This window comes from Geospiza fortis, unplaced genomic scaffold, assembly GCF_000277835.1.
Source record: "Geospiza fortis unplaced genomic scaffold, GeoFor_1.0 scaffold163, whole genome shotgun sequence".
NCBI classification, from domain to species: Eukaryota; Metazoa; Chordata; class Aves; order Passeriformes; family Thraupidae; genus Geospiza; species Geospiza fortis.
In genome coordinates, this window is record NW_005054401.1 from 1,126,549 (window position 1) to 1,151,429 (window position 24,881).

A 24,881-nucleotide genomic window follows, 5' to 3' on the forward strand; every position below is an offset into this window, starting at 1 on the left:
TCCTGCTGTCCATTTAGTATTCCAGTCATTTCCATCTGTCTTCAAATAAGGCAGTAATCATCTGTGTCAGACCACCTTTGTGATACTTGTTCTGCAAAACCTGTATTTTCACCAGAAATCGAGAAATATCTGCGAAGTGTAGCTCTTGCCTCCTTCTCATCGTTCCTGCCCATGAACAGACAGCATCTTCCCTGTGAAGTATATCAAACCAGAGACCCGAAAGAGCAGGCTGTGTGTACACTTGGAGCAGAAGGGGGTTTTTAGTATAGTAGAATCACTTAGAATTATTGAATGGTTTGGGTTGTAAGGGACCTTAAAGACAATCTCATTCCAACGTCCCTGCGACTAAACCAGGTTGCTCAGAGCCCCATCCAGGCCTGGTCTTAAAAACTTCAGGGACAGGGCATCCACAGCTTCTCTCAGCAGCCTGTGCTAGTACCTCACCACCCTCACAGTAAAGAATTTCTTCATAATACCTAACCAAAACCTACCCTCTTTCTCAGTTTAAACCTACTCCCCTTTGTCCTAATGCTACGTGTCCTTGTAGTAAGTCCCTCCAGCTTTTTTGAGGCCCCCTTCAGATACAGGAATAATGTTTCCCCAGAGCCTTCTCTTCTCCAGGCTGAGCAATGCTCCCAGCCTGTCCTCACAAGAGAAGTGCTCCAGCTTCCTGATCAATTTAAAGGCTCCCTTTAACCTTTTCTCTTGCTCAGGACAGGGAAAGTGCTCACCTTTTAGTTCAACCAGCTATGGTGTTCCATTTTTTTTCTCCGTGCTGTCCCATAGCTCTGCTTTCACAAATGATAGTCTTTGCAAGTTTTCAGGAAGCCAGTATTTCAGGAGAGAACTGAGAACAAAGGAGCTATCCAGATCTTTTTCCAGGGCAGCATATGATCTTGAAGTTCTCAAAGAAGGCAATTGCAAACACAGAGAAAAAAAAAGTGGTTTTTCTCTGTAAATTATAGTATTGTAGGTATCCAGAAAAGTTCCTATTTAAAGGCCTGATCTGTGAAAGATTTCTTATAGTTTGCAAATCTCTCTCATAAAATATAATTTCCATTCATATAAAAAACCTCTGGAAATGGAACAGTAGCAATTCTTTTAGGTATAAATGGGCCATTTTCCCCTTTTCTGGTTGGGCCATGAAAAAGTGAGTAATTTTGGTTTATTTGATTTTTTGTTTTTGTCTTTGATTTTTCTCAAGACCTTCTGGGGAGACTAATCTAGTTTCAGCCTCTGGTTGCTAGTGGCATATTTTCTGAGTACTGTTCGAGAATAAGGAAGCTCCCAAAAGGAACAAGGGAAAAAAATCGACAATATTTATTGACAGTGGTGCAGTAAATAGAAGATTGTTGTTAGGCACAGGAGTATAACACTCAACTAGGGCTGGAATTCCCTGAAAAAATTGAAACTCCATACTGCAGATGTGGTGCTGATTTACAATGTCCCCTTTGCAGAAATTGCTTTTAAGGTAAAACTGTGAACGTGTAGAATACTCCATTTTAGAGATTTAATATATATTAATCTTATGTCAGCCAGGGAATTGAGAATTTTTGTAGAAGTATTAGGAGATATGTCAACACCATAACTATTTTCCTCTGTTTCTGCTGAAGCAGAAATTTAAAATTTTATCTTTTTGTCATGGGCTTTAAAAGAAAACAACAACAGCAACAACAAAAAACACCTTGGAAATCTTGTAAACATTTTATCTCCTGTAGTTTTAATCACTATGCAACTTTTGCAGAACAATATTAGTGAAAACATATAATCAGTTTGTGTAAAGTTAACATCTAAAACCCAAACAACAGCTGAAGATCTGGAAGTGCGGGTACATTTCAGGCAAACTCTATCTTGTCATTTTTTTCACACTTACAGTAATATTCCAGTATACATGATATCCAGATATTCAAATCAGCCTAAATGTATTGGCTATATTTCCTTTTTGAAGTGTGAAAAAAATGGATTTAATTCATTATTCTTTGAAGTGCAATAACTGGAAAAGTGCAGTAGTGCTGGTAGTTGCATCTTGTGTGCATATAGGCATGTGCTGTAGCACATTAGAAATACAGCATTCTGAGTTATTTAGGAAGTTCATGGTTAACTAAAATAGAATAAGCCACCTTGGTTTTTTGTAAATATTTAGCTAATTTTAAGATGTTATGCCAAGATACGTTCCTGGATGTTGTTATCTTAATTTTTGTTTTGAGTAGTCTAAACAGTTACTTTAACTGTCAGGCATCCCTTGGACCCTGCAGAGCTTAGCACCAGTAGCAGTCGCCAAGTGTCTGACTTTTAGGCTCAAAATGTTTGATTTATCAGGTGGCAGAATATATTCCTGTCTGTTTTTCTTCCCTAAAATGAGTAGCCAGAATACTGTTCAACGTGAGTGTGGTGTAAGGCAAAAATGTTTTCATGTTAGTGCTTCACTCTTCTCATAAAAAGGGGGATTTAATTATTGTCACCTGAGGGAGCTAGTAATTAAAATAAAGTAAGTTTTTTCTAGATATTTTTGTTTATGAATAATTTTTTTTTTCTTTGACTTACTGAAAGACCTCTCAAAGTAGTTCAGATACCCTCTGAAATTCAGTGCTGACACAATATAGACATAAAATACCAATCTTTGTGGTAAGTTACATGAACTGGAGAACTCTATAATATTCCAATAAGAAAAGCAACCTGACAGTGATTAAGGTAAGAATGCAGCAAGTTTCTGTGAAAGCCTTTGATTCACAAAAATAGTACATCTTTTATTGTATGTGATGGATGTTTTGGATGAATCTTGGAAACTGTTTGCTTTTCACATTTGGGTTTTTATGGAACGTGCTTGGATGACAAGTGCAGGCAATGGCTGTTGAAGAGTTTTTTGCATTCCAAGAACAAGAAGTATCAGTTTATAGTGTAGGGCAAGATTTGAAAACTTAATTTGTATTATAATTATACCTTTGTCTGTGTGCTTTACAGTGTCCGTTGAACAATAAACTCATTTTCATAATCACAGCTTCGCTTGGGAATTTTGAGCTACAACTGTTCCTCAGCTTCTAAACCACAGAATCTGTGAAAGTGTCATTTGGTTCCATGTGGGCTAAACCTTTTTGGGTGTGGTGTAGTTATTGGTAAACCTTTACTGTTACCTTGTGGTGGGCTGACCTTGGCTGGATGCCAGGTGCCCACCAAGCTGCTTTATCACTCCATCATCAGCAGGATGGAGCGGGAGAAGAGAAGAAGATGGAAAAAAATTGCGTGGATCAAGATAAAGGCAGCTTAATGAAGTAAAAGTGAAGCCTGAACATGGAAACAAGGGAAAGCAGAGGATTTATTCTCTACTTCCTGTTAGCAGGGGATGTCTTGCTGCTTCCCAGTTGGGCTTCAGTGAGCAAAGTGGTTGCTCTGGAAGACAAATTGTGAAAGCACATGCACAACCTCCATGCCCTCCCCCCTTAAAGACCATCTCATTTCAACCCCTCTGCCATGGGCAGAAGCACCTTCCACTAGACTGAGTTGGTCAGAGCATCATCCAACATGACCTGGAACATTTCCAGGAATGAAACATCCACAGCTTCTCTGGGCAACCTGTGCAAGTGCCTAAGAACCCTCAAAGTAAAGACTAATGTCTAATCTAAGTGTACTTCCTTGTAGTTTAAGTCAAGTTAGAAGAAGGGTAGGTGTGGCTAAACCAAAGATAATGAAGGTTTCAGTTTTGTCAGAGAAATAAAAGATGGAACTGATATAGAAGATAAAAAAAGCATGAAGGTAATCAGCCTGATGCTATAGAGATGTTTCTGTGAAGCATGAAGAATACTGAAGGGATTGGCAGAGATGGATAAGACAGGAGCTTTAATGTGTAGTATAAAATGTGCCTAAAATTATTTTAAAATCATACTTGGCGACAGAAGATTATAGCAAAGATGTCAGGCATCAAGAGGGTAGATAGTGTCTATTTTAGGAAACTGGAGTGGTGCCAGATAAAGAAGCATTTTGAGGGTAGTGATTCACATGACCTTTGTAGAAAGTTCCTCAAAAGTACATGAGTACTTCCATTACATTTCTTTCTGTGTGAACTAATATCTTCCAAAGAGAAAAAAAAAAAAGAAAATATTTTTGTATTTTAGTCTTAAGATGGTGTCATGTTTTAAAAACAGTTATTTATCATATTTTTGGGAGTCTATTCATGCAAATAAAAATGTGAAATCAGTCTCTGGTTTATGATTTTCCCATTTCTTCTCCTTATGTTACAACTGGTGTGATGGAAGACTTCTTACTTTTACATATATATTGCATTAGTGTGGTTTTTTTTGGGATAGCACTGTTTTCACAGAGGTGAATTTTCTTTTTTTCCAGAACCCTGTCAAGAAAATCCCAGATTCTCATGAAATTACACTCCAGCATGGAACAAAGACAGTAAGTGATAACGTTTTCAACCCTTTGTGCTTTTCTAGAACTGTGCAAGTCTGTGAAATAGGTTAACAAACACTTATCAGCTAAAGTTCAATAAGCATATTTTTTCCGTGATTTATTATTTTAGTCGGTCTCTTTTCTTAGTGCAATTGAAAGTGTGTTTCATGACTACCTCTTCAATTTCTTGTGATAACCTAAATATGGCTCCATTGGACTCAATTGTAGTCTCGTTTTCATCAAGTATGCTCTCTGTAATTGTTAGTTTTTTTTCTAGGATAGACCTTCCTAATATGTAGACATAGGTCTAATCTAGACCTTTCTTTGGTCCTGGGTTTAGAGGAGAATGTTATTGCCAATGCCTTCTTTGCAGCCAAGTACTTCATTTTACTTCAGTCTTTTAGTGCCTTTTATACACCATTCTCAGTTTCTTGAGATCTTGTTCTTCCTTGTCTTTCACTGCATCTTTTCTAGTTTTTATCTCTACTACTGCCGCTTGCTTTCTTTTAAAGAACCACAATCAAACTTGGAAGTATCTGTTTTTGCTCTATGTATTTCTATCTCTGTACAATCACATTTTCCAATATAAATTCAATTGTTTTTATGGGCTGATTGACCTGTAAAAGATGCATTGCACAACACTAAATAAAATAGAGTGGATTTTTCTACACACAGTGCATGCAACTGCTTTGCATATTAATTTCTATGGATACTAGGTTTTGCAGAGTAGTGTACTAGTGCAAATCAATTTCCCATTTTACATGTGACACTGACTGCTTCTCAGTATGTTTCTTGAATACACGTCCTAACAAACTTTGTTAGGTAATTTTTTAAAATTTATTTTTCTCTATATTAAACCAGTAAATCTTTTCATGGCTTCTTAAAGAGTAAGCTCATGTTATTTCTAACTAAAAGGCCTTGTAAAGTGGAAGTTACAGTTCTGGAAGACTTCTGAGATATTTTGACTGCAGGAGAATGCAGCTGTCATCACCTTGAACAGAGGTGAATTGTGATGTGGGATATATATAGCACAGTTGGATTAGACTGGATGCAGTAAATTAAACATATTGGAAAAAATATCTCTTCTGTAGAAGGGCTGTCTTTTTGGCTTTTTTTTTTTTATTTGTTTGTTTTAGAATAGTGAAACCATTTACCCCTGACCTTAGACACATAAAGATGGGAGTAACTTCATATCTTGATTTTGGTGTTTCGCCCTAATGTTTCTAAATACAGTCTTCTCATTATGTTCATACAATGTACTGTATTTCAGCTAAGCTTATGTATCCCATCTGTACCTCTTCAATCTAGTGAATGTGGATTTGATGATGACTCTATTCCTGTGCAGCTGAGAAATCTCAGGAAAGATTTCCCAAGCTAGAGAGTCTTCCCAGAAAACTGATTAATTTCCCAGTTGTATTGCTTGTACAGTGTAATAGGAATTACTGTTCCCAATGAAACTTCATATGTATTTTTTATTTCTCATGGTACTTTTGATATATAGGTGGGTATGAGAAAGAATATGAAATACGTGCTTTCTAATATCTCATATCACAACTGCTCCCTCATATAGAAGTTACTGAATAGAACACTTGAGTCTTCTGATTAATCTGGATATGCCCAGTTTTCTGCATGTCAGAAATCGTGAATGAAATGGCTAGGGTTCAGAATTTCCATTTAAGTTGTAAAAGGGGTATATTCTTTTTAGAAACACGTAAGAGATTTCACATTTTAAAAGATTTCTGCAAGTGAATGCCTCTGAATTACAGCAGAACATTTAGATGAAAGAGGAGTCAGTTGCCTGGTGAATAGTATCATCGTTTCTGCCACATCTTGTTTTTCTTGAAAGTACCATTTTCAGACAGTTGGCTATACTAGGGCATTGTATATTTGAAATACTGTGAGGCACCTGTGTTACAGAATCACAGAGTTTTCTGAGTTGGAAAGAGACTCACAAAGATGAACAAGTTCTCCTCCTGGCCCTGCACAGCATCATTCTCAAGAGTCACACCATATACCCCAAGAGCATTGTCCAGACACTTCTTGAACTCTGTCAACTGCTGTGATAGCTTCCATGGGGAGCCTTTTCCAGTGCCCAGCCACCCTCTGGGTGAAGAACCTTTCCTAATACATTTCATCAAGAAGGACTCTGTGAGAGATATAAGAGTAGATGTAGGATTACATCTCCGTGAGAGATGTAAGATTTACTTATATCCAGAAAGATCACATCAAGTGGCATCTGTCGATTAACTAGATGGCTTACTTTGTTTTAAAAGGAAATCAGGTTTGATAAGTAAGATTTTCCTCTCATGAGGCTGTGGTGGTGGTGACTGATGACATCATTGTCCATCTTCTTGCCCTTGTTGAAAACTGGGACCACTTTTGTCAGTTTCCAGTCAGCTGGGACCTCTCCATGTTCCCAAGACTGTCTGAAAGTCATCAGGAAAGGCTTTGGAATAACATCAGCCAGCTCTTTGAGGATTCTCAGATGAATCTCATCAGGCTCTATAGCCTGATGTAGGGATCCACTTGGGGCAGCAGATCCTGCTCAGTTTCAGGATTGGGTGGGAGTTGATAATTTTCACAGAAGTGGTTTTGACCCTTCCTGTCAAAAGACAGAGGCAAAGGAAGCTTTAAACATCTCTGTTTTGTCTCTGACCTCTTTGTGAAGTGTGCATCCTTACCCTGTAATGTGCTGATTATATTTCTACACTGGCTTTAACCATTAATATTCTTGAAAAAAAAAAAACTTCTGGTTTTTCCCCCATGGTTCTGGGCAGCTCCAATTCTAACTGAGCTTTGCCTGCACAGATTTTCTCCATGCAGTAGTAAGCAGCATCTCTGTATTCTTCCTATGTCACCTGACTTCGCTTCCACTGGGCATATACCTTTCTTTTTTGCCTCACTTCCTAGAGAAAATCCCTGCTCAGCCAAGCCAGGCTTCTGCCTCACCTGCTTGATTTCCAGCATTGGGGAATAGCCTGTTCCTGCCTTAGGAGGTGATGCTTAAAAAGTGTCCAGCACAGAGCTGGTCAGCAGCAGTAGGAACCTGAAGGAGAAGATGACGAAAAATGAGTCTTTGATAAGTTAAGGAATTGCCAAGTGAACTTTTTCTCCATGAAACTGTAAAAACAAAACTCAGAAGAAGCCCATATTAATTCATGTAAGGAAATCTAAATTCTAGGGAAGCAAATTGTCCATCTTAAAGAATAAATTTCATTCGTACAGGCTGTTTTATTGGGACAATTGTTTTCTATACATTACTTTTTTCATGAACTTGTTTTCATGCTTTAAAATATTTTCTGTGGGAACTATTCAACAGTTTACATAAGTTTTAGAAGTGTCCGTAACACAGTGTATATACATGTATACTGAAGCTTTGAAAAAAAAGTATAGTAGTACTTTGAGATTTATCTTTAAGACAAGTTTTTTTTGGTGGTATTACCATGTGTCTGCATTAAATCATTGTTCTTGTCAGTACTCCTCATGTATACGTGTAAAGAAGATACATATAGGTAAGCATCTTCTGTGTAAAATTCTTGGTATTTTTGTACATCCATATCTCAAATTTTTAATACTGATTTAGACATCTGAAAGTAATTCTCTGAGTTCTTTTCTTCCCTGAAGAAATTCAGTTTTGCTAACCTGTAGTCATGACATTATTCTCAGGCATTACCCTCCACTCAGAAATGAAGGGATTTTTGTTTTTTATTCTGTATCCAGTGTTTTTGTTTGATTTGGGGTTTTTTTCGACATGATTTTGGATAAGTCATATATTCTTGGTGAATTCTTTTTCCTTCAGAATTTTCTGGTTTATTGCTTCAAATGCTTTTCCTGATATTTTATAGAATGTTATCATTACCATTACCATTATCATTGCTAGTACTAGTACTAGTACTTTATTGTCTTGGAGACTATCTTTCTTCTTACTGAAAGGGTCTTTCAATGTGATGATTATCTATCTTATAAATGTGGGATGATCCATGTTTTTGTTTTGTTTTTGTTAAAAGTAATCTGCTGGTTATAGTCTAGGTTTTACCCATGGGGTCCATTAAAACGTAAGCATGAATTCCATATGAATTTTGTCTTTTAATGAAAACTTCTTGTACTATAGAACATTACCATTCTTCAAATAGAGAATTAAAATAGATTTTCAGTAAAATTTCCATTTTACTTGTTCTGTGATTTGAGAATAACAGATGAGAATAATAAGCATAAGCATTCTTTCCTCAGAATTTCTAATAGCTCTGAGAAGCTGGTTTTGTATATAAAAGAAACTGGTTTTAAGAAGTTAATTTGACCTGTTTTGTTACAGTAGTATATTTTTAAAATCTGTGGTTTAAAAAAAATCAATTTTATACCCCATTTTATTCATCTTTTTCAGAAGAGAAATTTAACTAAGCGATGTGTATATGCACAAGAGCTGTCTTAAATAAACTGAGAATCTTAAACTGGTGAATGTTAAACACCGTTTTGTTACCTTGCTGGAAATACTGTTTGTACTTCTGATAGAAGTCTAGAGTACAATTTTCTTCATAGAAACACTTAGCCACATTTTGCAATGAGATGATTAGGAAGTAAACACTGTAAACTTATTTTTTTCTCAGCTGTCTTCAATGGTTTATTCAGACGATGTAATTGTTACTTCCATTCTTAACTACTACTTCAAAAGTACTTTAACACTTTATTCAAGGTAGTGAAATTTCAAAATGAAAATACAGCTAAGATATTTTAGTAAGAAAGAAGTGCTCTGTGTTGTTTGAGGCTTGGGTTTGGTTTTTTTTTTAACATTGGTAGCATTTTATATTTTGGTGACACCCTGAAAATCGTGGAAAAAATAAAAAAGCTTGAATGATTATGATTATAATTTTTTTTTTCTTTACAGGTTTCTGCTTTGGGATTGGATCCTTCAGGTGCTCGTTTGATAACTGGTGGATATGATTATGATGTAAAATTTTGGGATTTTGCTGGAATGGACGCCTCTCTCCAAGCTTTTCGGTCACTCCAGCCTTGTGAATGGTAGGCATAAAGGTTGCCTTTTGCACTTTATGTTTCATGTTAGGCTCCTGGTAGAATGCACAAAAGCCTTGTAAGAAAGCTTGTTTAAAATGCTCTTGAATACCAAGGAATGTGAACCTAAAGACTTGGCTGCTTATTTCTTTTCCTGCTTTTTACAGTGACTTGCATATTTTCCCCTTTTCGAAAGCTACAGGTGGATTTGCCAATGCAATTGTTAATAGCACATCAGAAAAGGAACCTCTCAAAGACAAGTTGACTGTCATAGTTGTAACTGACATTATTAGAATACATTATCTATATGTATTCTGCTTACATAAAAGTAATTAAGAGAAGAAGCAAGTTAAAGCAATTGATCCCTTTGTGGGGAGCCTCTCTAGTTCCTGCCAGGATTTCTGAAGAGAAGGGTGATTTATTTAATTTTCATGATGTCCTCTGTTTCAGAAACTACTGGTCCTGTACATTGCAGTGATCACTGAATAACAACATAGCATGAAATACTGTCTTTCTTAAAGAAAAAATATACTTATTTATGTTTGTTTCTATGTTTCTATATATACAAATTGAAAAGAAAATGCAGGAACCATTTTTAGAGAGTTGTTTTCCATACTGTCCTCATTGGTCACTGGTAATTAAAAAAGTAAGTGAAGTGAGTTCATTTAATTATTCCAGAGAACTGGAATAAAGAACTACTTCAACAGTAGTGCACGCTGAACTTTTTGAAAAATATATTGTGTAAAATAAAACACAGTGGTTTTAGCTAGGTACTTTCTGATGTCTGGCTTATACGGTACAGTTTATAAGGTATTTTTGTGTGATTAAAAAAGGGATTGAAATGTATTATACACAGAGTGAGTAGTACTTAGAATGTCTATTTTTAATCATTACTATCTTAAAAATCTACAGTGGAGTTTCGGTCAGTTTGGAAGGCTAGAATGGGTATAACTGACTACAGATATGCCAAAAATCTAGATAATGAAAGATGAGAAGAAGTTAGGACTGTTGCCTTTAACAGGAGCAAAATAGAAAGGGATTCTACTGTTGGTCTGAAGTGTGAAAAATCATAAAAATAAAAAGTGTGCTTTAATGCATTATGCAATTCCAATCTCTTTGTCAGACCTTGACTTCTTATAATAAGGTGACAAATTATACATTTACTTTGAAAACATAATTAAGTAAACATGCCACTTAGGAATAAATAAACAAACAATTATATAAATAAATAAATACATACATACAATAAAATAAAGTAAACGTTTTCACATGTAAAGTGATGTTCAGACTTTTCTGGCATGAGTTTCATTTGCATGATTAGTTAGCAGGGTATAATTGTTATTGTCCTTCCTCTGGTATCACTGAGCAGAAAGAGCTGACAGTCTTTACTCCCACAGTGGGAAATTATTTTAATGAAGCATTTTCAAGTTTAGCAGATGCGTGCATTCAAATTTAGTAGTACTTGCTAATAATGGTGTAAGACATAAATATTGTAGAAAAACCACAAGTAGAATGTGTGTTAATGCTCTGTTTCAGGGATAGCTTGCAGATAAATTGGTAAGCTTTTAGCAAAAAATAATTCGTAAAATATAATCTTAAAATACTTGTCTTGATGCTGTTAATTTAGTGTGTTGCAAGGATCTCACAAGTATTTTTATATAAATGTTCTTTGTGAAATCCTTGTGATTTGAGTACATTGATGTATAAATAAAGTACTTAAAACATAAACACGAAATAATATTAAAAATAGCCTTGACTGGTGTGAAGTTTGGAAATTACACTTATGATGCAAGTCCCATGAACTAATTTTGGGGGCTCAAAAAGCTTATTATTCAAATATAACTTCTGTATCTTTTTCTAAACATAGAACTGGAACTATATCTCTGTCTGGTAAAAAGATTCAACTTCAGGTTCTTTCATGCTTACATTGAGACAAGCTGGTGAACACTATGTGGAATATTATATAACTTGTGTCCAGGTGTATATATGTTCTTATATTACTTTTTCACTATGAAGTTTATTATTGAAGGGCTATTAGCATTCACAGACTTGAATTTCAAAGAATTCTGAGGAGTTCTGGTATGGAAACATTAGGTGTTAGCAGAAATCCAGATCTGGAGCCATAAATTTAATTTCATTTTTAATATGAAGGAGCCTGAGATCAATTCTGTATTGTCAAGGCTTCATTTGTAGCATAATATCAGGTTACTCTCTTAATTTCTCCTTGGATTTGTGATGTAAACTGAAAAAAAAACCAGCCTGACAAAAAGCTAGTACTTTCAAGCCATACCTTGGTGTTAAAGCCAAAAGGCAAAGCTGTTATGTGTGTAGAAAATATTTGTGTGTTATGATTCCACCCATGTATATAGCTCTGTTCTGCAGGTCCTGGTATAAAGTGCTGTGTACATTTGGCAGTTTTAAACCAAAATTACTCAGATTAATCGTATTAAAGGGAACTGGTTTTGTAAGTTTCCCAAGACTTTGCTATAACATTAATAAGAACCAAAAATGTTTTCTTAAAGAACTGCCTTTGTAGAGCCTCACTTTTGGTCATTTTCCAGTAAACATCAGAAAAGTAGTAACTTCTGCAACTTTGCAAATACTCTACTTATAGAAGCAATTTTTAGACATGATTTTAGAAGTCACATTGCACAGTCAAGAGGGTATTGGTTTAGGTTTTTTTTCATTAGGTAAAAGTCATGGAAATCTTTTCCCTAAAGCTAATATTTTCACATGACTGATTTGATAAATTATTTGTTATGTTTCATTGTGTTAGTTGCTGTAAAATCAGTTGCCTTCCTTACTGGGAGAAATTTTAAGACAAAAGAAAACTTTGTTCAGACATGCTGATAAAGAACTTCTAAGAAGCAATGAGATGACATTGTTTGAATTTTGAACGCTGCAGTGTTAATGGTATTAATGCCTGTAGTTTGACTTTTAGTATTTTGGTGTCAGAAAACAGGTGTTTTTTCCCTTTCAGAAGACTCTGTGGCCATGTATTGTGGATTCTTTCAGAAATCAGATTTTACTTCTGAGCTGTTTGTTATTACCTAGTGGTCAGATCCTTTTCATGCATGAGACATGCATCAAGTGAAAATATGTTTTAGACTAGTTTTTAAATGTTTTCTTTTTATTTTTACGTTTCAACAGTGATAAGTGCAGAATAGTGCTTTGGAGATGTTGGCTGTTTTCTTTTGACAATTTCAGCATTACAGTATGAGACATATAACTTGATGAGTACTTCATTCTGTGTACAGTACTCAGGTGGGGCTTAGGAATATTTTGTATTAATCATATGATTGGACGAGAGCTTGGAAGTACAACTGAGAAAAAAATTTTAATTCCTAAGCTGTTTGTTCTGCAAAAACTGAATCTGATGTATTCTTTAGTCTAGGTTTATGAGCTGTCTGCAGAGAAATTCTAGACTTTAGATATTATTTCTCTTGTGGGTTTCCTGTAATTTCTTTCACTGCTTCCTCTGAGCTTAATGTAGGTGGACATCTTTTCTAAGAAAGTATTCATTTTTTCTCTTGAGGGTCAGAATGTTTATTCAGACATTGACTGTGATCTATTTTGGAAATTCACAGATTTGAATGTCTCCTTTCTATTAAAAATCAGCTTATAATACTCAGTCCAATTTGGCTGCCAGTTGGTATTACATAATAGGGTGCTTGAAGCAATTTTTAGCTTTTGAATTGTAATGTAATCAGTTTTGCCAAACATTTTTTGAATAAGAAACTTAAGCTTAGTTTACATTACTATGATCAATGAAAAGCTTTTAAAGTAAGTATTACAATATTTTAAGTGTTTCATGTAGTAACTCATGGTTTGAGGACAGATTTAATAGATAATAGCTACTGCTGAGAAAATTATGTGAAGTCACTACTGTATAAGAACTGAAATCCTGAAATATTAAGTTAGAAGTTGTGCAGTTGGTTTTTTGGTAATCTGAGTGTTAACTTCACTAATGGGAAATAGTGTTAAAAGGTAGTTTCCTGAAAGGTGCTAGGATTTGAATGCAGGTAGTAGTGTTCTTAAGCAATAAGATTTCTTCGAGAATACTTTGGATGCCATGAGAATCCAAATCTAGCTGCCAAATGTGTTCCGGTCCTGTGCTTGAGATTTATCTAGAGGCAGAGGTGAAGTATTAATATAATGTTACTTTGCACATTATGTTAATGTGCTGGGATATAAATTCTGGCAGGTGTGAAGTGGATAGACTGCTTTGCATTCTTTGCTATCCTTATAATGAAGTATAGGGAATCAAAGGGATATCTGCTTCAGATAGAGTAAGAGCCATGAAATTTGTTCATAATTCAAGATGCTGAGAGAATATGCTGAAGCTGGAATTGGGCTTTTCATTCATCAGTCAGCTTTGCACTTTCAGTTCATCTTTGTTATCTCGGTATTATTATTCCATGGTTTCTGCTGCAGGTTTTCTCAATCAATGGAACATGTATGTGAGAACTCTGTTAAAACAAATGGACAGTCACCTAAGACATAGTGAACTAGACAGATGGTTATCTATTGTCATGTTTCCAGGCCTGATGGTATTATTTAACTTTATCGTAAAGTTTGATGAAATTAAAGCCCTGACCATAAAAAAAGATGCAAGAAGGCTAACCTATGACTAATATCCTGGTATGTGAGGTACAATGAAGTTTTATGTATGACTACAACATCCCGTTATAGTAATTTACAGATAACTGTAATTCCACAATCTACTTTTGGAAAGATGAAAAAGAATTTTTGTCTCTAGGTAGTTAAATCTGACACATACTATTTTTCCACTGGAGTTACAATAGCATTCTTAAAGAAATATGTTTGCCAGAAATGACAATTTACGTGTTTGATAAGCTATGTGTGTTTGAAAGAAACACACACGACAGTGGAATAAAAAGCTATTCCATTAGTAAAAGACTTTCTGCCTCCTGCCTCTCTGATATAGGAGAATATATAGATCTGTTTCTGCAATATGGTTTCTCACAACTGACACTTCTGTTTTAGTGTAAGTTTACAGGAACATTAACTGAAATGGTTTATTTCTCCTGTTTTTTTTTTTCTTTCTTCTTTCTTTGTAGTCACCAAATCAAGTCTTTACAGTATAGCAGCACAGGAGATGTCATTCTCGTTGTCTCTGGTAATTCTCAGGCAAAAGTTCTTGACAGAGACGGCTTCCCGGTAATGGAGTGCATAAAGGGAGACCAGTACATTGTGGATATGACAAACACAAAGGTAAGTTCAGGGGCTGGAGTGCTGTGAGTGTAAGACTAATAAGCAAAAATGTGTCTGTTTTTAATGGTAGTTAAAAATGCAAATGAAGAAGGCTCATTCATAGTTCTGAAGTGCTTCAACAACAGTTGGCTATGTTTTGACCACTTTGCACTTGTATTTTCACAAACTTTGATACAATGCTTCTATATACCTAGATTATTTAAATTCAGGTTGGTTTTTTAAATAGCTTCAGCCTGAAAAGTAATGATAAAATCTAAAGCTCAGACTGATGATAAAATTGATTTACTTATTTCTTGTAAAGTATATTGCCAAATAACTAGGCTTAATGCTGTTTTGCCTAAAGCTGTTCTTGTCAGATTACTATTTCTTTTGGCTGGTGATACATATATAAAACCATCAAATAACATCTGCTTTAGTTCTAGTTTGCTTAAAAATAATTTAAATTTTCTTTCTGTTGTAAATGTCTAGAATTCCAGTATACTGTAGTCCAACAGTCAAAATGCTAAAATACTTGTTATATTGCCTCGTTAACTTTTCAGTATTTCTCTCCTTATTTGTGCCTAAAACAAACTGAAGTCATTGCAGCATTGCAAGAGTAGTTTCCAAATTTCTCTTTGAATGTTGGCAGTGAGCATGTGCCTGTACTTCAAAGAAATAAAGCCAACTGGACAATATATATCCAGTAATGTAGTTATATTCATAGTCATCATAATGGCAATTGCTTACTTTGCATGAAACACTCACCTTCTGTTGTTTTGTCTTAAAGTAAAACAACCGACTAGTTAATTTGCAACTTCAGTATTTTATGAAAAACTCATCTGAGATTAAACCCCTCTTGATTCTAAAATTCTGTTTCCTCAGTTTTCTCCAACAGGATCTTTGGCTAGCATAGATTGACACTGGCGTATTGTGTCAGTATTGTTGTTACTATTAATTCTGTTACTCTTCTGTCTCTTGAAAAACTTTGTGTGACACTGTAGTGATGCCTGTTGTTTCATCCTTACTCTGCATTCCAATTCCATTCTCCCAAGAGAAAAAAGAAATGTGATTCTGTGCTTGTTTCTGAAAGGAAAAAAAATAGTAGAAGAGTGTAAGGGCTTTTCTAATTCAGAGATGAAAACAAGCAAGGATGAAATGGATAGAGTACCTACAATCTATTAAATCATCCTGATGTCAGTCAGAAGGGTCCAAATTTGTGCCTCAGCTTTCATATGATTCCATCTGAAGGATATGGAGTAAAAGTTGTAAAACCTTGTAAGACAGCTTACAGGTCCCTTTAAGACCTCTGTGTTTATTTCTTTAGGGTCACACAGCCATGCTCAATTCAGGCTGTTGGCATCCAAAGATAAAGGAAGAATTTTTGACGTGTTCTAATGATGGGTAAGTATTGAGGTCTATCTTTCACACTGTTTTTTGGGAGGCTTGTTGAGCTCTTGTGTTTCACTGTGCCTTAATTTACTTTAAATATAATTATTTTTAATCTTTAGTAACTACTTAACATAGTGAGATCTGGAAGGAAATATTGTATTTGTTTTGCCTCTAGATAATAAATTATTTTGTTTGTATTACTTTAGTTCTGTAACTTAAAATAATTTTTAATAATATTTAATTAAAGTTGTTGGTTAATCGTTTTTACAAAAATTCTTGGACAAAATTTTACTTTATCTGGTATTCCTTTGGAGTAGAATAATTCCTGTGGAGTAACTCAATGTAACTGAATTCACTAGGAAGACTGAGGATTTCAATTTGAAGTTACAAGTTTAACTGTAGGTGTAACTGAATACTGATGGATGTTGTTTGACAACTGTCAAAGAAACTGTTAGAAATTATTTTGTGGCTTCAGTCGTGATCTTTGTGGTTAGAATCCAATGGCAAATGGCAAAATGTCAGGTGGTTAGAATCAAATGGCAAAATTTCATGTGACATCTGCATTAATTAAGTTACTGCAGCTGTCAGTAGCAGGTTCATGAATGATTGATTTTCCCCACTAATGTATCTGCAGAGTAGTCAACTGTAAAAAGAAGACTTCAATTATCAATTTCTTTAAACATCTTTTTTTTTCCCCTAAAAGGGACTGCCTTACATGGGTACATGAAAATATTATTTTAAGGGGAAAATTCATAGTTTCTGATAAGACTGTGTCAGAAGGAGAAAAGCCTGAATACTACATTGTGCTTTATGGGGAAATTAAGTTTTAAAAATACACTTGAGCAAACTGTGTGTATTGTGTATATTGTTCCAGATTTTAGGCAGAGAGGTACTACTTCCATAATAGGAGTTATTATTAAATGCTAGAGTCAGTACTTTAGACAGTTTGTTGATATTTTGAATGCAGTTAGACATTAGTAGGGTTTCTTTATTAGGTTGAGTAATTTGTAGATCATGAAAAACAAATTAAGATACTATAAATGATGAAGATTGTCTACTTTTTCCCATCTAATCAAGTCTCCTAACTAATATACCAAAAATGCACTCGGTACATTCCTGATACTTGAATTGCTGTGAATTAAAATGGTCTGGACAAGTAAGAGAAAACCAGATAAACACTACTATAAATCGCTGCATAATTGCATTTTCACAGACACTACATGGCTGAAATTACAAGAAAAGTATTTTAAACTAATTCCATTGTGCTTCATGCTAGTGACAGATCTTTCAAGGATTTGGATGTGTCCTGTGAAAATAAACAATTTGTATTGCTTAATTTGCCCCACAGGGCTTGAACACACTGTTCTGTCTGTGAAATTTAGTAGTAACAGAAACTAAAATCTCTTGAGTTTAATCAGTAATTCATCTTGAGATTGGGGCTGTGAATGAGAATTGAAAAGAATAGTTCCAGTTGGAAGGGACCTAGAATGATCATCCAACTGTCTGACCAGTTCAGGGCTGTCCAGAAGTTAAAGCCTGTTAAGGAAAATCACCCATCAACCGTATCTCCAGGAAGCCTGTGTTGGTCTGGAACCACCTTATCAGTAAAGAAAAGCCTTCTAATGTCCTTTCTGAACTTCCCCTGGCACAGCTCTGAACCATTCCCATGCATCCTGCCCCTAGATGCCAGGGAGAAGAGCTCAGCACCTCCCTGTGCCCTTCTCCTCATGAAGCTGTAGAGAGCAGTGAGGGCACACCTCAGCCTCCTTTTCTCCAAAGTGGACAAGCCCAAAGACTTCAGCTGCTCCTCACAGGAGGTTCCAGCTCTGTTTCCCTCCTCAGGAAGCACTGAAGGACCTTCCCATCCTCCTCCACCTGCAGGGCCCAGCAGGCCCCAGGCGAGGCCGCCCCGAGGCTCAGCCCAGCGGGCCCATCCCCTCCCTGGGCCGGCTGTGCCCTGCTCGGTGCTCTGGGATGGGCTTTGGCTGTGCCCTGCTCGGTGCTCTGGGATGGGCTTTGGCTGTGCCCTGCTCGGTGCTCTGGGCTGGGCTTTGGCCGTGCCCTGCTCGGAGCTCTGGGCTGGGCTTTGGCTGTGCCCTGCTCGGTGCTCTGGGATGGGCTTTGGCCTCGGGGCTGCGTGGGCATTGCTGACCCACCCACAGCAAGCCTACAGAGCTTAAAAGGCTGAGTAGGGAAGGTCATCTGATCATGGCACTATTTAGTCAACTTCGAAAACATATTTAATTCAAAGAGATAAATAAAAGCCGTAATGTTTTTTTCATTAATGATGTTGTGTGAAGGTGAGTTGAGTAAGTGAGTAGCACACCTTTGAAAATATAGGTTCCATTATTAAATTTGGAGCACAAGTCTGATGAGGAGCAGCTGAGAGAACTGGGGTTAAGTCTGGAGAAGAAGAGACTGAGGAGAGGGGACTTTAACACTCTGTACAGCTCCCTGAAAGGAGGGTGTGGCCAGGTGCTGGTCTCTCTCTTCTCCTAGGTAGCAAGAGACAGGGCAAGAGGAAATGGGCCTCAAGTTGCACCAAGGTAGGTTTAGACTGGAAATTAGGAAAAAATTCTTCTCTGAAAGGGTGGTCAGGCATTGGAATAGGCTGCCCAGGGGAAGGGGTGAAATTGCCATTCCTGGAAGTGATTAGGTATATGTATTTGTGGAGAATCTGGCAGTTTTAGGTTAATGGTTGAACTCAGTGATCTTCAGCATCTTTTCCAACTTTAATGATTCTAATTGACAGCAGTTGCTGGAATTATACCAGCTATTTTAACCAGTATCATGTGAGTTTCTGACTTCTTTTTGGTGGTAATTTTTGAATGAGGAAAAATAACTTCTGTAAGATTGCTTTAATATGGTATTCTCAGAGAATATTTTGTGTAGGAGAGTAACATTAGAGTACTTACGTGTCAAGGCAGAGAGTTTAAATCTAAAGAAAGAAATGGTCTGTGTCAGCAAGATATAATTTAAACTTTTATTGGTTTATGCTTAAAGGAAACAGGTTTTCTGAATTTTAAGTAAATGCAATTTGTACCAAGCATTTTAGAAACCAGATTTTTTTTTCATTTAATACTGTTTATTTGACATTTTGCGTAGAATGAGTTATGGATGTCATTAAATGTTATAACTGTATATATCTGTCAGTCTAATTTTTTAACATTTATTCCAGTATTTATACTTGACCCTTAGGTGTTAAAGAACAGTATTTCATCAATTTGTAAAGCTGGCTTTTTTGTTCAAGCCAATAGATTTGCACTTAGTTAAAAGATGAAACTGTTGAGACTGTTGAAAACCAGCATAAAACTTGGTTTATGTTGCATGCAAAGAAAACAATATAATTATAAGAAAACTTGAATTTTGAAGACTGTGGGCTTCTCAGGTCAGACCAAAAGACTGGCAGTCTTTATTCTAGGGAAGAGAGGTTTGAGTAGGGGAGTATGTGATCAAAGTTTGTGAAATGTCCAAGATGATAGGTGAGCTGAATGTGGAACTGTTGTTTTTGAATACCTCTTTGAAACCTAAGAAGTATTCCTTGAAAGGAGATATAATAAAGTTTAGAACTAATAAAAGAAAAAAAAAATTGGATGCTGCTCGGATTTATTCTGTAATAATGTGTTGTCACTGGAGAACATGGAGGCAAGTTTAAAAAGGGATGAGAAAAATACATGTTTAGAAGCACTTACAAACAGATAGGAAATGCAATAGACATTATAATGCCTTCTATATGATAGTAAGGTGAAATGAAGGGAATTAGCTGTAATGACCAGATTCTGAATGCAGGGCTAAATGAACCTGTGATCAGATGTAGCCAGATGTTTCTTATATCTTTATGTTATTCAGCGACAGTAAATAATTAAGATGTAATTTCCTGCTGCATTACTGTTGATAATGTAGTGTGTAGATTCTCAAGGTACAGTACTTTTGCAATGGTTTTATATCTGGAGTTGTGTGGTGTTCGTGTGAGTAAGTTAACTGTTTGTTAAGGTCTTCTCTCAAGCAAGTGGTGAGACAAAACCCAGTCTAGCTTTACATGGCTCTGGTACACAGAGATTTTTGGTACGAATGTTTATAGTTTTAAACAAAAAAACCCTAAAAAACCAAAAACCAAAACCAAACCAAAACAAAAAAACCCAACACCAAAGCAAACTAACAAACAAAAATCTTTTTACAAGGCAGGAGACCTGCCTGTACCCAGTTTTGACATTCCTGACATGATACATTAAATGTGCTTTGACGTTCATAGAACTTGACAAATTATACTCTCACATAATTTAAGACCATCTATACCCATAAGGGGAGAAATTAAAAGCTTTAGGATATTGCATATCAGAGGAAAAGGTGCAAACATCTACTCTTTGTCTTTTATTCTGAGTGCACTGCTGATCTTGATAAAGTGAAGACAAGCTCTGGAAATTCTGCCATAGATTACTATGAGTTTTGTTCTAAGATTTTTACTAGACATTGGTGTAAGAATAAATTACCTTAAGTACAGTGGCTGCTCTGAAACTTTTAACAGGCAATGTTGATACTATGTGTGTATCTACACGTTGTGATTTAATCCACACATTGAGAAGAGGAACTGCCACGACTGGCATGTGTGGAGGAGTATACACCTGACACAAAGCACCAAAAATGGATCCTTTAGAGGGTCATGCTCTATGGATGTGGGAATATGATACCAGGGATGCTCTTAACAGCTGTGAAGGAAAGCTGAAGATCTTCTCTTTTTGCTGGTTTTAATCTGTGTTGGACATCACATAGAACAGTAAAGCACAGTGGTAGCTGTCTCTTAAACAGATACTTCTCTACTCACATGATGAGTATTTCTATGTGGAGAGGTTCTGTGTGCTCCAAACCTGGTTGCCGGAACCATAATTTTTTTTTGAAGATGCTTGCAAGAAAAGATTTTTCTTGCAAGGGTTTTCAGTAATACTCCAGGAGTTTGGAAGGTGATAAAAAAAATGGTTGAAGCATGTGTGTCATGCTCCTTGGGCACACTGAATGGCAGGGTTTGAGGCTGAAGGAGGACACCGGAGAGCACGTGAGGGATCTTAATGTACTGTTAAACCCTAATTCTGTATTGTATGCCTCTAGATAGCATTTATACCTCCTCTAGAGAAAACAGTCATTCATAAACTAAATGAATATTTGTAAGTTGTAGACTGTATTTTATCTAATTCCTGTAGCATTTACACTGTCTGTCTTTAGTTGAATGGTTGCCACCTGCATGCAGTTTAAAAATAAAGTAAGGAAAGAAAATGGCATTTTCTGGGTGGCATGTTGAAACAGAAGTTTTCATAATGCATAAAGAAGTTAAAAAGCAAAATTTGCAAGTGGTCTTGTGTCAAATGATAATAACACATTTTAAATATATTTTAAGTAAATGCTTTTCAAATATTTTAAATCCGTGTTTCTTTTGATGTTGTGCTATAGCACAAATACTCACTTAGGGATAGTCTTTATATGTATGTGACAGTCTCTTGATTTCACATGACTAAGAGTGTAGTAGTAGTCTGAACTAAAAAGTAATTCAAATGAAGGCTCTTAAAATTGCTATTGTAAGGGAAATATTTTGAGAAGTGATCTGTTTCTTATACCTGGGTGACTTATGCATGGCATTCAAATATGCTATACATTTTAAAAAAATCCTAGAAGTAGGTTTTGATGATAATATATATCTAATGTGCAGTTATTAGGCTTTTTTGTAAATTTATTACTTCAGACTGCGGATTCACGAGTTACCAGCAGGGAGTCTCAGTGAGTTTTGTATCACTGTTGAAGGGCACAATATTGAACGTAGGAAAAACTACACAAGAAAATGACACAGTTCCATCAGACTCCTCTGTGAGAGAAACAGAAGCTGGTCAGCTTGCACACTGAAATGAGTCACAGCCTAGACACAGCAGTTATGGCATAAGTCTGAAAATTCCTCTTGTACAAGTTCCTGCCCACTTATGTAGTTGTTAGTGGATACATACACATCTCAGTAAGCTCACTTAATTTTATTTTCCTTGAAAACATTCCAGATGATGGCTTATGGAAACATGTAATACTATACTCTTTTTTTTTTCATGTTATGGCCAGGTTTGGTTTTCTTTTGGTCTTATTTTAAACAAATATTTTCATTACTCTGAGATTACAGATGAATAATAATTTTGGGGGGTTTTACAGGTTGTTAAGCATTTATTGGCTTGTAATTGCTGAAGGAGGTAAGAAAATTGTCAGTTCTGTCAGTAATCTGGTGATTAACTATAAGTATATGAATGAATAACACTAGGTTAGAGATTTAGCTAAAGTAGGTGTTTATTTGAGTGCATTTTTTAAACTAGAATAAATGCTGTGCATAGATTCTCATATGTGGGAATTTTGATATTCTCAGTGCTTCAGCTTCCCAATATTTCATGTGATTAGAACAAAATTATATTAAAAGAAAAGACAAAGATAGAAAAGCAATTATCTTCTCCATGAAACTGCAGTAATTCTCAAGTTTGCATTACAGATAATTTCAATTTTAATGAGTTTGAGACTAATCAATTAATTAATTAATTTATAATCAACCTTTCACTGTTTTAAAAGTATATACACAAAGCTTTCATCAGTATTGATATTAACTTGAGCCATCTTCTTGCACAAGCTATCTTTTTTCATTTAGGGCTATATGTTGCCTAGAACTTTAAATATGCCACAACTGTTCCTGAAAGATCAGTCCCTTTCCATTGCATGTACTCCTTGCCATTCTAGATAAGGTTCAGATACAGTGTGTGATCAACACCGTCTTTGTATTTCTTGTAGATCCTTTGCCACATTATTTGGCTTATTTGGAAGATAAGGATCTTTCATCTTAAGGCAAGGATCTTTCACTTTAGCAGCAATACGTTGGATAAATGTACAGAACAGCATTAAGGGTGATAGCAACAGGAATTCCAACATTAATACATTGCCTAAAAGTGAAAAAAAGTTTTGGAATTTAGGAAGTCTTTTAAAAGTTTTTTATTCTCTGGAAATACACCTGAGCAGAGTGACTGTTAAAAATGCCCTGTGTTTTAAGACATAACTAACTCTTTGTTTATATTATTTCAAAATATCAGTTGATGTCTATGTAATAACAAAGAAGGAAGAGGAAATGGATAATGTTGTTTTTGTTATTTGGATGTTTTCTTATCGCAAATGTGATAGGTAGTGCTGTAAGAATAAGCAAGAGAGGTCAGTGATGTTAAATGTTCCAGCAACAGGTGTTCTGTGTCCCTACTCTCATATATTTTTTCCTTTTAGAAGCAGAATCGCAGCCAAACTTGAAATTTAGCAGTTGTGAACTTTATGATCTGTCATTGCAGCTTGGGTTATGGTTGATTAACAGCTGGTTTACTGTAGAGCATTCCTCTCACAAGTCTTTCCTCTCTCATCCTCTAGTAAAGTTAGTGTTCCTACTCTCTAAAAGGTATCCTAGAGAATATTTACTGCCATCACAAATTGACCCCTGTGATAAGTTATTTACAGACAACTTCAGTGCAGATCTATCTCAAATTTCAGTGAAGTAGCTTCAAATCTTCAGAAATAGAATTTTGCATTTAAAGCACAATTGAATTCTTAGTCTTTTGTCAAATGCATGCTTCAAATATGAAGTTCCTCTGCTCTATGGAATATGGTTTTCAACTTTTGTATTAACCATATATTGTTGCTTAGTAAATATTATCTGTGTCTTTTTTTGTAATTTCTAGCAGCAAAATACAGTTAATGAAGGATGAGTAGTTTGCATAGCATGTATCTGCTGTTTGCAACCATTGCTGTTCAGATGATTTTTCTTTAGGATGGCTGTTATGTCCTAGACACTGCTAGGGACTTCTGCAAAATTTGCTGTGTCCTAGTGAACACTGCTGTTTCGTGATGACTTTTATCTCAGCTTACCTTTCAGTCTTCATATGTTAACTATTTCCACCCTGTTAACTAGGTTTGCATCTAGAATGCCTGCTGTCTCATCTTCTCCTATTAACTGCCTTGTTTCAGTCTCTTTAGGTGGGAGCTATCAGTGAATGACTTCTCTGTCATGACAACTGTTTTCTAGCTTTTTATTAGGCTCAGAACTGCATTGAACCTGGTAATTTGACAGAAAAGAGATTTGAGCAGGTCTGGAATAGCACTGCTGAAAATGGCCAGCAGTTAATTTCACTGCCATGGAACAATCAGTTAATCCCATGATGTTGTTCAGCTTGTCTTGAGCTTCAGCCCAGATGATTCTGTTTTTCTTTAATTGAAGTCTGTGCCCCATAAGCTTAAGAGCCAGGTCACCTGTTATAGACCACATACTTAGTATGTTCTCAGGAGTGCACAAGATCTGGTATCTCCAGCCTGCTTGACTGTGCACTGTGAAGGACAGCTCCACTGGCTGTGAAGATAGGATTATATGGCATTTCTCCTTAGATTTTATAGACTCTAAGCTTCAGGTTACATACTGTCTGCTTACTCCAGGTTGACAGCAGCTCAGCCTAAGCTGATTTCACTGAAAGTGAGTACAACCCTGGAGTTTGTTGAACTCTGAAAATATTTGCTGCTACAGCTTGGAACAGCATTGTTGACAACTTGAGAACTTAGGCTATACTTCTACTTTTCTTTAATGCTTTCACATATCAGGAGTACAGTGCATATGAAAACATAGGTGAGAGCTGAATTTGGACTTGTGTGGTTTAGTGTAAGTGTAGTTATTTTGTCTTGCTTAATTGCAGAATTCATAGATTTTTTTCTGAATAATGTATTTGAAGGAGTGAAAGCTTGTTACATAGACTGTCCTTGTTTTGTTTAAACGCCCCAAAGTACAACATTAAAGCAAGCTTTGAATAAGTCTTAATAGTCCTAACACCTTCAATGCTTGAAAC

The 24,881-nt window shown here is 35.8% G+C and overlaps 1 protein-coding gene across 1 annotated transcript in view; it reads left to right on the forward strand.

Moving 5' to 3' along the window:
- The window catches only part of WDR70 (WD repeat domain 70), a 133,558-nt gene that overhangs the window by 36,029 nt on the left and 72,648 nt on the right, over positions 1-24,881 (forward strand). The window contains exons 5-8 of the mRNA XM_005426087.1: positions 4,339-4,398; positions 9,275-9,408; positions 14,481-14,634; positions 15,938-16,014. Of these exons, the coding sequence (XP_005426144.1) occupies positions 4,339-4,398; positions 9,275-9,408; positions 14,481-14,634; positions 15,938-16,014 (425 nt within the window). The remainder of the gene's footprint in view (positions 1-4,338; positions 4,399-9,274; positions 9,409-14,480; positions 14,635-15,937; positions 16,015-24,881) is intronic.